Genomic DNA, 14683 nt, shown 5'->3' on the forward strand with positions numbered 1-14683 from the left:
CTAGAGATGTGCACTGTAGTGGTGAACATGTCTGATGGTAAAGGCAGGGGTGGAGCTTACTACTGCACATCCCATGGAATACCAATTTCAACAAACAATGCTTTGCATATACATCATACGTGTAAACACAAAAACACATACCCAATACTTACAGATACACACAACTGCAAACACCTGCAAAGGATTCTTCATATTACATTGTATTCAGGCCCTCTTCAGCAGTAACAGTCCCCCAGTTTGCTCCAGGGTTACATGCCAAATCATTAGCATTCACCACGGCTATTGTCAAACCAGACACATGGGACTGTGGTTTCTTGCCTCAGGAGTTCTGGAACCTCACCATATGAAATACATCAGTAGTAGTGAATCTGGTCATCTAGTATCTATACAAATCCCACAACCTAATGACACCCCCAATATAAAAACGCAAAGAAAAGCCAATAAATCCAATGAAAATACGCAAGTACAACCAGACTGTTGAATTTTGACATCACTCCTTCACAACTCTAGTTCGACAGATTTGTCCATCCCACCGAAAAAGAGAGACAAATAAAAGCCCCATCAGGTGTTCCACTACAGACAGCTTCAGAAAGAAATGCATTTGAAAAGCAAAAGATTGAATAGCGGCTTATAACCAGCAAAAGTGCAAACATCCAGCCACAACAATCAAACTATTTTATTACAAAAAAAAAAAAAAAAAAAAAAAAAAAACAACAATGAAGTAAATCACAATGCAAACAGGAAAAAGGCTAAAATGAAAACACGGAGAGAAAAAAAACAAATGCACAAACTATCTGATTACAAACAATGCAAAGGTACTGACAGATATGCCCTTAATCCCTTCCCCAGATTAATCAACTTGTGCCTTACTGGGCACCCAGAAATGCCCATCCGAATTAATTAACTTATACAAATGTTTGCGATTAAGCACAACTGCTTTGTTGCAATAAACGTATGCATACTAGAATGGAATTTCAATAACTTACATGACAATTCTTCCTGAAGAAAGATATGTGCTGTACCTAGCATTAGCATCTTTATCACCCCCTGCCATAAAACAAATGCAACTACTGATTGACATATTTACAATAAAACCTGCACACACGTGCATACCCTGATCTTCATCTGCATCCTCCTCCTTCATATCTACGTCCTCTTCGCCTTCCGATTCTGTTTCATCTTCACTATGTCCAGCATCTTCACTTGGTCCGGCTTCCCCGTTTAAACCCTTCTTCTTCGCTTCCTCCACTTGTCTTTTTGCTGGAGGTTGTTCTTTTGCAAGTTTAGTACATTCTTTAGCTAAATTTCCTATTTTGGGTTTGTTTGAGTCCTCTGATTTAATCACTGGCTTCAATTTCTCAGCAGTAACTGTTTTACTGTCAACTTTGGATGTATCTGTACCACTTTGTTTAACGTCTTTTGCGTCGCTTTTTTTAACCGTACTTTTTTGTTTCTCTGGACTACTTTTAGGTTCAGCTTTTACTTTATCCAGAGCAACAGTTTTGACTTCCGCTTGTAATCTTTCAGAATTTCCTTTAAGCACGGTTTCCTCCTTAATTGCAATAATGTTTTTACCAGCTTTATCATCTGTTTTGCCGTCTGTATCCGCGTGTGCTGCTTTTTTGAGCGGGTTAACATCACCTCCAGCCTTTTCCTTTCCTTTACTAAAATTATCGTGAATGATTCCTTGTCTTGACTTCTCTGCTGTCTCATCTGTAGTTAAAATGCTAGATACAGCGCTGTCTTCAGTATGGGTGCCTTCTTTAGATTTGTCTTTTCCATCTGCTACCAGTTCTAACCCTCTTAAGGTTTCCGCCTTGTCGGCCTTTATCACTTCCTGCACTTTTTCTATAGGCCCCGGTTTAGCTTCAGACTTGGCTGCTTTACCTGCAAGTTCTTTTTTGTCTGATACTGTTTCATCATCTACAATCTCTTCTTCATTTTCAGCTGGTTCGACACTTTTTATTGCCTGTCCTTCAGGTGATTTAATTTCAGACACATTTTCTGATACTTGACCTGACTGCTCAGCATCTAGAGCGTCTTGCAGCCGCTGCATGAGCTCGGCCTTCAGCCCCCGCGTATCAAGACCACGGTTTTGCAGTTCATTCCGCAGCTCAGTTACTTTTAACTTTTTTACATCTATACTACTCATTTTGGGTATTTAACTTTTTTTATTTTTAAATAATTAAAAGTAATCCTGAACTATTCTTAACCGATAAAAATCCGTTACACTTTCTAAACACAGCGTCACCTCAGGGTAACCAGGAACATTCCCCTAGAAATTCTGCCTAGCAACCGTTGAAACTAATCTCCCTTAGTGGTTGAATTGAAAATCCCTCCACCGCGAGGTGTGAGCATTAATTTTGTCTGATTGGATGGGCATAACCGTCGTAGGGTCTTTGCGCGAATGTCAAACAACAAATTTTCTTATTGGTGAATTTTTGAAAAAAAAATGTTTGTTTAGCGACAGTGAGATTGATTTGCGGTGTATGCATGGGGTTATAACGACACTGTTTACGATACGTATTTTCAGTAGCTGTTTAATTGTACTGTTTATGTTGGCTTGAATGTAGTTTGATGTAATTAACGTTAGTAGGGACTTTCATTTAGAACGAGTCATTTTAGTTTGATGTAATTGTTTAATGTTAGGAACTTCGATTTAGAACGAATCATTTTACAGTGATGCAAATTGTATTAATGTGTGGCGACGTTTTAAATGTATTAAGTAGCTTGTATATTGTACCTGCTGGGATGTGTACAAACATTTTTCATACGGTAATTTAATTCTCTCTTAAGTTGTTAATGGTTGATACCTCGTAAGACATCAAACTTGCAAATGTCCAATGCCATCCACTTAGTTTTCTACAGGTAACGCTATGATAATACCTTTCATCTGTCCAGATTTTTTGTCCTCTTCACAAAATACGTTTTTTTTTTTTCTGGTAAAGTCGCTGAGGATTTAAATCACTAAATAATGACATATATTTCAGTTTCAGAATTCATTTCCTTCAGAAAATGCATCATAATGCCAAACGTTATTTCAGCAGTTTTCTTAGCTTAAAAGAACAGTAATAGCTACAATTTGTAATTGTGGGCTTTTGTTTCACCATTATAATATATATATATATATTTTTTTTTTTTTTCCATATTTTTTACACTTGGAGATTAAGTGTTATGCTCATATATAATTAAATCATGGCAGCAAGTTATTGATTGTAATTGTCTACCTACCTTGTAAGGCTGTCTTACTTTATGGGTGATGATTAGACCCAGGCTGATAGCATAGAGGTTAGGGTGCATGATTACCAACTTGTAGACCTGGGTTCGAAATTTGGTTGGGGCACAACTGAGCAAGCATCAGTATCTGCACAGGAAGAAAGGTCTGACAATTTACTATTGTAATATGTCATAAAAACCCTATGGAGCCTGCCCATAGGGTCACCATGAGTAGAGCATCTATCTACCATGATTACTGGGTTAGGTCACTGATCAGTGCTAAACAATTTCAAACTCAGACCGGCTGAAGTTTGTTAAATGATTCATAAACAAGACAGAAATATAAGCGGTACCAGACCAGATCTTTGCATAACTAATTTGAATTGTATATGTATGTTAGAATTCACAAGCAGAACGTAGTATTAAATATTTACATTGTATTTTTGTTTGTGGGTCGACCTTCAATATTTTCTGTGAGAGGAGAAGAGAAGTGGAAGTAGTAGTGTATTAGGTGGTTATGTCCTGTGTTGAAGAAGGAACTTCAGTGGAAAAGATGAGATATTCTGCAGTTTTTTTTTTTTTAATTGGTTAAGGTAATTTGCTGTACTTTGTTTGGTGAAAGTAAGTTTTTGGTCCCGGGTAACACCAAGATATGTTTGGTCGTTTTGTGGATCCTTAATCATTAATGATATGGTATTGGCTATTTTGTGTGTGTATGTCTCAAACGTTATAGCTCTTGATTTGTAGACCATGATGGAGAACAGTGGACTGGGTTAGCGTCTTTGTGTGTTGCTTAGAATTTTATGGCAGTAGCATAGTTTGACAGCTGCTCACTGTTCCCATAACGTTTTTATACCTTACTACAATCAGTATTTTATTAAAAAAAAATCACATCAAAACTCGGGGGGGGGGGGTTAAAAATCACCAGTCGATGCTAAGTGGTCCTTCTGAAGCACTAACATAACCCTACAATCCTCCAAAAGTCTCTTCAAAAAAAAAAAACCTCAAACAGTATCTCAAAGTGAATTGCTATGCCCATGTACCAACCCTGATTAAGTTATAAACTAAAAGCATATTCTGCAATTATCATAACTTGTAACTACATCACCAAGCTCTGCTTTCAATCTGATGTCTCTTACATTTGTCTGTCCATGAGAATTGTGAGTTCCTACTAGGGAACATGTATCCAGTCAGACTATCCCAGTAAACAAATGTAAAATAAATAAAATAAACTACAGCTTTCCAATTTTGCAGGACAACCTTGATTTTGCCTCATATTTTTTTGCTTTTCCATTATAAAAGCTTTGACTTTCTGATAGATCACTGAGAATTACATTAGTCAGTAATATCAGACGTCGAAGCTTCATACTTTTTGTTCAGAAAATGCTTGAAGTGTCCCTGATTTTTGTATCCTATTTTTAGTAATTTCTTCGTGAATCGTACTTCCTTATTGCTCAGAAAATGTATAGTGATGGAAAACCCATTGTTTTGTTAACATTTAATGTCTGATTCTACCTGTTATTCCTCTCTCTTGTGATTTTTTTTTTTTTTTTTAAATAAATTGCGGATAACTACAATAAGTCCATGACGGGCATTAGAGTTTCATACTTCTTAATGTTCAGAAAATGCATGTTGATGCTTCTGTTCTGTTATGCAACTTACAAATAGTCTAGTGTTCTCCATTATTGTCAGTTTGTTAGTATTAATAGCTTGCTTTTATGTAACCATTTCCAAACAGCTAATGAGGTGATCCATTACTAACTGTTAAAAAATAGATGTGAGAAAGCCAGATGTAGTCCTTGAAAATAATACAAAAGTAGTGGTGCAGTGGTTAGCTTTGTTGCCTCACAGCTAGAGGTTCTCCGGTTTGATTCTCGGCTGGAGCGCCTTCTGTGTGGAGTTTGCGTGTCCTCCCTGCAGTCGACTGAACTTTAAAGACATGTAGGTAGGTGTGTGAGTGTATGTGTATGCCTTCTGTGAAGGTTGGGCATCGTAAAAATTAACTGCCAATCAAATAAGCAGACCGGTGATCCGCTGTGCCGATCCCTAACCGGGAAAAGCTGAAAGAGAAGAAGCAATTTTTCATTGAAATTGCTATACTCAGTGATTGTAGTGTATTACATACAGAGAGAGAAGGACTGTATATTGAAAGGTATAGTAATGTGGCAAGACTGTTGCACTGGGGATTGTGCAAACATTATGGTATTGAAGTGGCTGAGAAACACTGGAAACATGAGACACAAACCATCATAGAAAATGATGGTCTACATCACATGGGATCATCCATTACCAACAATTAAAAAGAGAGATGCTAGAAAACCGGATATAGTGGTCCAAGAAAAGGACAAAAGTAGTGTTGATCATTGAAATTGCCACACTCTGACTACAGTGTCTTGCATACAGAGAGATACAAAGTCCATAAAATATCAAGATTTGCAGTCAGAAACAAGAGCAATGTGGAAGAAAGATACCCAGACAGTTCCAATAGTAAGTAGTAGGAGCACCAGGTCTTATAAAAAAAAAAGAGTCTACAATCATATTTAGATATGTTACCAATACATGTAACTCCATACGAATTGCAGGAAGAGTCATTACTGGCCACATTGCGGGTGCTGCGAATAGCACCACTGGCTGACATCAAAGAGTGAAACAATACTAATTTCATGAACTTTAATCATACTTTGACTAAGGAATGGGGTCCATTCCCGTCACAGTATTAGAAACCCAAAAGATTTAGAGAAATTAAAAAAGAGGTACAAAAGTCGTAAAGTACAAGGATTTGCAAGCAGAAACTACAGCAGTTCGGAAGAAGGATACCCTGACAGTTTCAATAATAGTAAGGATAAGTTTAATAAAAAAAGAATTTACAGTTGTACTTAAATATGCTACCAATACATGCAACCCAGTATGAATTACAGAAGAATGCAGTTCTCAGCAGCCTCAATGTGCCCAGAGCTCTCTTGGCTGACATCAAAAACTGAAACAATACTAATTTCATTAACTATAATTGTATCCTGATTTAGGAATGGTGTTCATTCCCATCATGGTATTGGTAACCGAAAATATTTGGAGAAATTAAACTAGTAGAGAAATCGTTTTGTACACCTGAATTAAATTGATTAGGATTTTTGTGGGCTTTCTTTAGTAATAAGTCATCAATGTACAGTATACAATTTCTAGGAGATTGTTTGCATTAAGACACACTGTCTTAATGCAAGTGTGGGCAGTGCTGTCTTGACTGACATCCCAATGGAGCAATCATTAAGTGACAAGTTTTTTTTTTTACAAAACAGCAATTTTTTTTCTTAACCTGCACTTTTTGGAAGTAAAACAGTACGAAACTGTGTCCATACCTCTCGGTCTTTTACAAGAAATGTGGACAAAGCACAGAGTTAATTTATTTAATTAAATGAACAAGAATAATGGGGAACAAAAACAAGATAAGCAGAGACGTACGTTAAATACTACTCATATAAACTTAGAAAACCGTTAGATTAACAGGTTTTCATTAGCTTCCATTTTTCTAAAGATGTCTACCATTATTTATTGACTTCAGTTCTCTGTGATTTGGCAGAAAACATTTTTAATGAGAAAAATACAAGTAAAAAATCTGGACAGTTGAAAGATGTGTCCAGTTGTTGATTGAAGTCTTCAGCAATTTACCACGAAATTAAAACACTTTTTTTAAGAGGAATAGGCTAAAAACATGAAGCAAATGCAACTTTAAATTCAAGGACAATTGAGCAGTATACCCATTCCAGGAAGAAAAGTAAATGAGAAAAGTGTTCCAATTAAAGCACCATTTCAGTGGATGGTGATCTATCAGAAAATGAAGGCAGTACTTTTGATGGTAGTTAGATTAGGTATGTTTGCTACTTTGCTGAAAAATTAGTGTAAGTAAATGTTTTGCATTATGTCTTTGTTTTTTTTTGGGGGGGGGGGTGATGGAAATAATAAGTAGCAAAATAAGATAAAGTGCTCTGAATAATCCACCATTTAAATGGTCGGCATCATTCCTGTGTCCCTACTTTCCAACTTAAGTTACACCAGGAGTGGTCCTTACTACTGCACATCCTGGTGTATTTTAATGTAAAGGATTGCCGATGTATGTTGGGTAGGAACAATGTTAAGTCAATCAAACAAGAACAAAAGTGGTTTAAGTACAGATCTATTAATGCCAGCTTTTGAAGTAGTATCAAGATCTGAACTGTTATTTATGTGAGCTGTAGTAGTTATGTCAGATGTGTAGATGTCAATGCACTACATCAGGAACAAAACTAATGTTTTTAAGCTTGTTCATAGGCAAACTGTGATCAGCATTTTCATGTACATATTTTAGGTCTAAGAATATTGCTCCCATCAGTTCATCTTTTCCAAATTGCAGTTTGGTCAGTTACTTTGTATAAAGCAGGCATGATACTATATTAGAGTCAGAAGCAGTGTTTGTTGGTAAGTATGTCATATTTCATAATGTGTTTCATGATTTAATCATATGCCAGTTTCTAACAGAGTTTCTCCAGTGGACAAACCTTAACACTTGGAGAGTATTAGACGTATATGTTGCTGGCTGGTAATAACCTGAAATGGCACTTGGGTCCACTGTGTCAAGTAACTGCAAAGGGATTCACATTTTTTCAAAACATTTGGCAAATCCAGCTTGTTTAAATTCGTTGTAAATACAAAATGCACAAATAGATTATGTATATATATATATATATATATATGTGCGTGTATTTTTTTTTAATTTTTTTTTTAATTTTGAGAAACCTGTCTGCTGTTATAGCTGATATGGGGTTAGGTTGCTTTGTTTCTGTATTAGACAGTAAACTGAATAAAATGGTATTTCAATAAGTTGTCTGTCACTGTAAAGGATTCCTCTACTAAAATCTTCATTATTCTGTTTTTAGTTTATTATATATATATATATATATATATAGTTATTTAATATTGTAGCGTAGACTAGATTAAATGATCACAGAAATTTTGGGGAAGAGAAAGAGAATTTATGTTGAGACCACTTTTTTTAAGTCAAGTCGCAAGTCTTTTATTATTTTTACTGAAATTTTATAATGCTTTCTCCAAATCTAAATCAGAAGTATTTTTTAAGTACTTGTATTATGTCAAACATCTGTATATTTCACAAAGAGGCAATGATTGGTGGAAAATAAAATATTCTTATTTAAATTTAGTTGATAGTTTGAAACCTGAGTACGTACACCTAATGAGTCAAAGGGATTAGGAGGGTGGCCTAATGGTTAAGGTGTTTGCCTTACAAACACAAGGTGCAGAGTTTGAGTCTCACAAGGGATAATTGGCTAAGCTTAAAATGGCTCGCAAGGGCAGTTAGCCTAGTACTAATCTATGAACCTATGATCGGTATAGCTGATCCTGGCGTAGAACAGCAAATAATCACGTAATCAGTAAAAGCATTTTTTGTGCATGACAGGAAATTGACCTCTCCAAACACCTGCACCAACTGGAAAGGCCACAGAAATACCTCACAAAGAGAATCCATGGCCTCTAACACCTATCCTATGTGAACAGGCTGAAATCACTATCACTGTACTTGGTATCATACAGATTGCTCAGAGGTGATCTGTGTCTCGCCTACAAGGCAATTTCAGACCCTGCCATACTAGAGATGTTCCACATCTGTAAGTCTAAGTCCTCATGCATTACCCACTCAAAAGGCCTAAATCTAATATGCGGCATCAGCAAAACCTGCTGGAGAGACAGGTTTGTCTCACAGAGGCTGCCCCATCTCTGCAATAGATTTCCCATACACGTCAAATAGAATACATCACTGACCCTCTTTAAGCGCAGCTTTGATGAGTGGATGGGAAACCACAAATTTGTCCCAAGGGATTTTTGGGGGAGATAAACTCTTGGTTAGGCTTATAAGGGCCTCAGGGCCATTAGCCTAGTAACCCCCTTTGAATTGCAGAAGGTAGAGGAATAAGGGTTTTAGAATAAAATAACATGATCTGGAGGGACAGGAAAACCTTGTCTTGGTTTTAATGTTTTAGATGGTTGTAGTTTAAATTGTTTATTAATAAATAGTAGAAGGATTAAAATCACTTATTCTTGATGAATTTTGCTGGAAGATTAAATGTCTGTGATAATCCAAACTGAAAGTGGTGATTTACTTGATCAGAAGATTTTGAAGCATTATTGAGAAAGCAAATATAGAAATAATTGTCTGATGTATAGTAAAACATTCAAGGGTAAAAGCCAGATCTTCTTTCTGCCTTGTAGCCATAAAGCCAGAGTGGAGTGAAAAATAATATAATATAATGTTTTCTGAATTACATGAACAAGTGTGCATGTTTGTGTTTGTATGTCTGTTTATTACTTTAGCCTAGTTCATCAGGTCCATGATGATTTTGCAGATGGAATGACCAGTACCTGGTCTACTCATTTGTTTGTTTCTGTAAATTTAAAATCTTGATTTGGTTGATTCGAGACTTTATAAGTTTTATTCAGTAAAAAATAGTTGCCTGTATTGCATTTGGTGTTGTAATGAGACATTCGCTATCTAGTAGCATTTATTACAGCTGCTCTGAGGCCACTTGTTGTACTTCTTTTTGTAGTAATTGATCTGGCCACTTGATGCAGAGGATACAACCCTGTCTGTGTCATATATGAGCACTGTTCAACTAGCTGCACACGGGTGGAGGGAATGGGTAGTGGAAGATGGAAGTGAGAGGCTGATGCTGGCTTGCCCATCCTAAGGGGGAGGGAGGCTGCCCAATTTTGCTGCAGTACCGGCATTAAAAGCCTGATAGTAGCTGCTCTGCAAAAGGCTTACTGCTTGCTTGGGATGTTGCACATGAATGGAAAGGCATGCAAAACTGCTGTAGGGTAGAGGTTAGGGCACAATCCTAGACAACAGTATGACGTTGCACCAGCATCCTGTTATCTCCTCGCTGGCCCTGGATGTAAGTCAGTTTGAGTGCAGGGAGAGGATAAAGTGGGCCCAATAGACCTTGTAAACTAGGAGTGGAGCTGGTGGTCAGCTGTGGAGAGGAAAAAACTTTGAGCTTTTGTAATGATTTTCCAAGAAGCAAATTGGATTTTTCTAATTCTGCCGGAGTTTTCCCTAATTCATTTAATATGAATGTTTAGTATAGCATGATTTAGAGGGTTAGCAGAGCTTCCATGGATACAAGATGTCCAAGTTTAGAAGAGAGGTAGATGGAAATTAAATATCAGTTTGGGACAGAAGTTTGTGATTTATAGGAGAAAGGAGAATATTTCCAGTTTCTAAGATATAGGCACATGTAGAGGTCTACTAACTCAAAGATGTTTGTCAATTCAGATAGTGCTGCACTCATCTATAAATACGCAGAACATTCATGCTGTTTTCTGCTAATGGCTATATCCACAACTGTGTACCAGTTTACTCTTTTTATGATATGGTGTGATTTTTTTTTATAGTAGAAGTTAACAAACTGATGTGTGCCTGTGTCAGACAGGGAGCAGAGAATATGAACATTTAATAGTAAGTTTGGTTTTGATAGATTTTAGAAATTTTGTACCTCATAGCAATAGCGCCTTTCAGCATTTACATAGGTTGATACTAGGCTATCTGCCCTAGGGCATTTATAAGCCTAGCCAGAGTGTGTTTGGCTTTCGCCACCCTTTTAGATTAGTTGACTGTGCCTCTGTATAGTAGGTCACAGAAGATAGCCCTTTTGAGGTTAGTTTACTGTGCCTGTGAATAGTAGGGACACAGAAGAGATCCTAGGGGTAAACCTACGATCTCCCATCCACTCGTCAAGATTTCTCTTGAAGAGGGTCATTGAGGGACTCTGCCTAACATGGATTGGGATTTTGTTCCAGAGTGAGGGGAGCCTTTGGGATATGAATCTGTCCCTCCAGCGTGTCCTATTTATTTCTGTGCTGAGGTTTAAGTCCCTGGAACGTGTAGCTCTAAGGGATTTGGATTTCCTGAGGTGGAGCATGTCCATTCATTCTGGGTTGGACATGGCTTTATACGTCAGGCACAGATCGCCTCTGAGTAGGCGGTAAGCAACTGAGTAGAGCTGGAGTTTCTTTAGCCTAACTGCGTAGGGCATCTGTTTGAGTCCGTTGATCCTCTTGGTGAGGTACTTTTGGGGTCTTTCCAGTTGCTGCAGGTGTCGGGTAAGGTACATCCCAAACGGGGCATTGTATTCAATTATGGGCCTGATGAGTAGAGGGGCACAATGACCTCTCTTGATCTAGATGTGAACCCTTTCGTGATACGGTGGACTATATAGAAGGTCTTTCTAACCACTTTGGCAACGTGATTGTCAAAGGAGAGATTGCTATCTACTTGGGTCCCCAAATCCCTAATTACTTCTTCCGTACTTAATGGATTACCACCTATGTGGTAATTTGTGGGCACTTTGTTTTTCCCAAAGGGGATGACTATGCACTTTTTGGCATTTTGCTTTAGGCCATGGCTCTGGAACCAGTTATCCGTCTCTGTGAGACCCATTTGGAGGATGCTTGTGTCAGTCAGCGAGTCGATTATGGCACCCAGTTTGCAGTCATCTGCGAACTTGGTCAGCCATAGTCCTCCCATGTTAGCCTGTACCTCAGAGAAATATATACCGAACAAGAGAGGTCCCAGGACTGAGCCTTGTGGGATGCCACTTGTAACTAGTTTAGAGTCTGACATGGCACCTGCAATTCTGACCATGTGGATTCTATCCCTGAGCCAGTTTGCAACCCATCTTGTGACATAGGGGTTGATATTTAAGCTGGTGAGCTTATTTATGATGCCCAAGTGGGGTATTGTGTCGAAGGCTTTTGCGAGGTCCAGGTAGGCTGTGTGGACTACCTTCCCTTCATCTATGGCCTTGGTGACTGTTTCAAAGAAGTCGGCCAGGTTCAAGAGGCAAGATCTGCCCTTAACAAAGCCGAATTGGGTTGGATCCAGTGTTTGGAGATTCCCAATGTCTTTGTTTATGAGTTTCATGATGATACGCTCCATAGCTTTGCAGACCAGGCTAGTCAGGCTTATAGGGCGATAGTTTCCAGGGTCCCTTGTGGCACCAACTTTGTGGAGTGGGACCACTGTTGCTGTACGCCATTCCTTGGGTACATATCCTGTAGTAAGGCTGAGATTGAACAGCGACTTTATGTGAGGGTTCAGTTCTTCTTGGAGTTCGTGTAAGACGCAGCCCGGGACGCCGTCCGGTCCCATTGATGCTGTGTTTTTTGCTTTGGAGAGGGCAGCTCTCACCTGTGCATCTGTGATGTCAGGGAGGCTACACTCTGTTGGGATAGACATTTGCTCTTTTGGGGGGAAGGGGGGGGAGTTTGCACTGAACCTGTCTGCCAGGATGTTGGCAATGTCTGTGGGTTCAGTGTATTTTTTGTCATTTTGAACTAACTCAGAGAATATCTAGGAGTTGCCACCCAGGTTCCTGACATAACTAAAGAAGGCCTTGTGATTATCTTTAGCATCTTGTGCAATTTTTCTTTCGAAGCTGGCCTTAGATGATTTTATGAGGGATCGTAGTTTCTTGCTAGTACTGATCAGAGATGCCTTCCCTTTTTGGGATTTTGCTCTATCATGTAGTAGCTTCCTCCTTCTGTTGTATAGCTTATTTATGGCTGGGGTACACCAGACAGGTCTCCTGTGTTTGGAGGAATGAGTCTTGGTCTTATTTGGGATAGCACGATCCATGCATTCCTGTAGGTGTCCATAGAAAGCGTTTGTAAAGGATTCTGCGGTTTGAGCCATATTTTCCACTGGCCCGGGGGCTTTGAAGGATTCCACCTCGGTTTTGAGAAGTGTGAAATTTGCTTTTGAGAAGTTCTTCACCGTGGTTTCCTTGGCTGGGGGTGGGGACTGGATATGGATGTCCAGTGAGATTAATTTATGGTCAGATCTTACCAATGAGGGGCATACATTTGGTATGGAACAAAGAGTCCCCATGTTGGTGATGATCAGGTTCAATATGTTTTCCCCTCTTGTGGGAGTGGTGACCAGTTGTTCCATAGCATTTGAGTTTATAAATTCTAGGAACCGTTGGGCGAGGGTGTTGGGGCTTGAGTAGTGCTCCCAGTCTATGTTTGGGTAGTTGAAGTCACCCAATATAATGGTGTTTGGAGAGACCTTCATATTCTCCAGTGTTCTCAGGAAAGCCGAGTGGGGTTCCCGAGTTTGGGAGGGTGGTCTGTAGCAGGCTACAAACTGAAAGGCAGTTTTGCCCACTGTTAGTTGCACATGGATGGTCTCGATGCTTCATGCAGTGCCACTAACCTGGAGGTGTGGGTATCTTTGATGAATATGGATACTTCTCCTCCTTTTGTGGTTCGATCCGAGTTTTGGGGCCGAAAAGCATGGGATGAGGTATAACCTGGTAGTGCTGGGGTGCTCTCGGGAGCCTTGAACCAGGTTTCTGTTACTGCACAGATATCGATATTCTCCATACTGAGGAGAGCCTCGAGTGCATACATCTTGAGGTTTAGACTTCTGGCATTGAGCAGCATTACCCTTAGTTTCTTTTTCTTTGTGTTGTCTATGGAGGTAGGTTTGTCTTTTGAGCCTTGCCTAAAAAAGGCACTATGGGGGTGGCAAGAGCCTTAGCCAGTATTCGAAAGCCCAGGGGTGACAGGTGCAACTGATTCTCTTTTTAAGTAATATAGCGACCCCACCTCTATTTTTGGAATACACCAGGATTCCATGTGGTTGTTAGTAATGTACATTAAATTACAGGAACAGGTTGGTGTGATCATTCTTTTCTGTGGACGTACTCTCATTTGAGTTGTGTGTGTGCTGATTGTTATGTTTTCTGAAACCAGCTGTATCAGAGACTCTGTGAGAGAAATGTATTCTAGCTTAGTCAATTTTTTGTAGAGGTTAGAGTCTGTGTCATTGTGAAATGAAAATTAACTTTATACTTGAATTCCTGTTGTGATATTGTTTTCTTATTAATGGATACTGAATGCAGACTGCTTAGTCAGCAGAAATGTATATTTCAGACTGGCTTCCAGAGGAAATTAAAAGTGAGGACCATACATTGCTTGTGTCTCTAAGTTAAATAGCATGTACTTTCTTACTGTTCTCAAGTCCACACTATTTGTAGTGAGTGGAGGGATCTGTAGGTAGCTCCATAGTAAGAAACAACCCATTTGCTGAGGGTACACCATGGTATAAGACGAGAAAGCAGAATATGAAAGGTGTTGACTGTTGGAAGAGCTGTATTGTCTTCTGTGAAGAGTATTGATCATGTGGAAAGGGTGGATGTACCTTGTACCTTTGTATTAGACTTTTGTTCTGTGATAGAGCGTCTGTAACTTCAAATGCAAAACAGGGCATGTAGCCTGTGTTTTTTTTTGTGTGTGTGTGTGTGTGTGTGTGTGTGTGTGTGTGTGTGTGTGTGTGTAAAAAGTAAGATCAAGTCATATTAAAATCTATTGTGTTATTAAAATAATTGTTAACAGTATAATGTGACCTTAAAAACTAAGC

At 38.8% G+C, this 14683-nt stretch overlaps 1 protein-coding gene across 1 annotated transcript in view; it reads right to left on the bottom strand.

The window, feature by feature from the left end:
• HNRNPUL2 (heterogeneous nuclear ribonucleoprotein U like 2) overlaps positions 1-2285 on the bottom strand; it is a gene marked incomplete in the record, with an annotated part of 1663394 nt that extends 1661109 nt beyond the window's left edge. Inside the window, 1 exon segment of the mRNA XM_044075357.1 lies at positions 1114-2285. Coding sequence (XP_043931292.1) covers positions 1114-2152 — 1039 coding nt within the window.
• Between the last annotated feature and the right edge of the window lie 12398 nt (positions 2286-14683).

The sequence above is a fragment of the Protopterus annectens genome, chromosome 6.part1 (assembly GCF_019279795.1).
Source record: "Protopterus annectens isolate FY-2018-M chromosome 6.part1, PAN1.0, whole genome shotgun sequence".
Taxonomy (NCBI): domain Eukaryota; kingdom Metazoa; phylum Chordata; order Ceratodontiformes; family Protopteridae; genus Protopterus; species Protopterus annectens.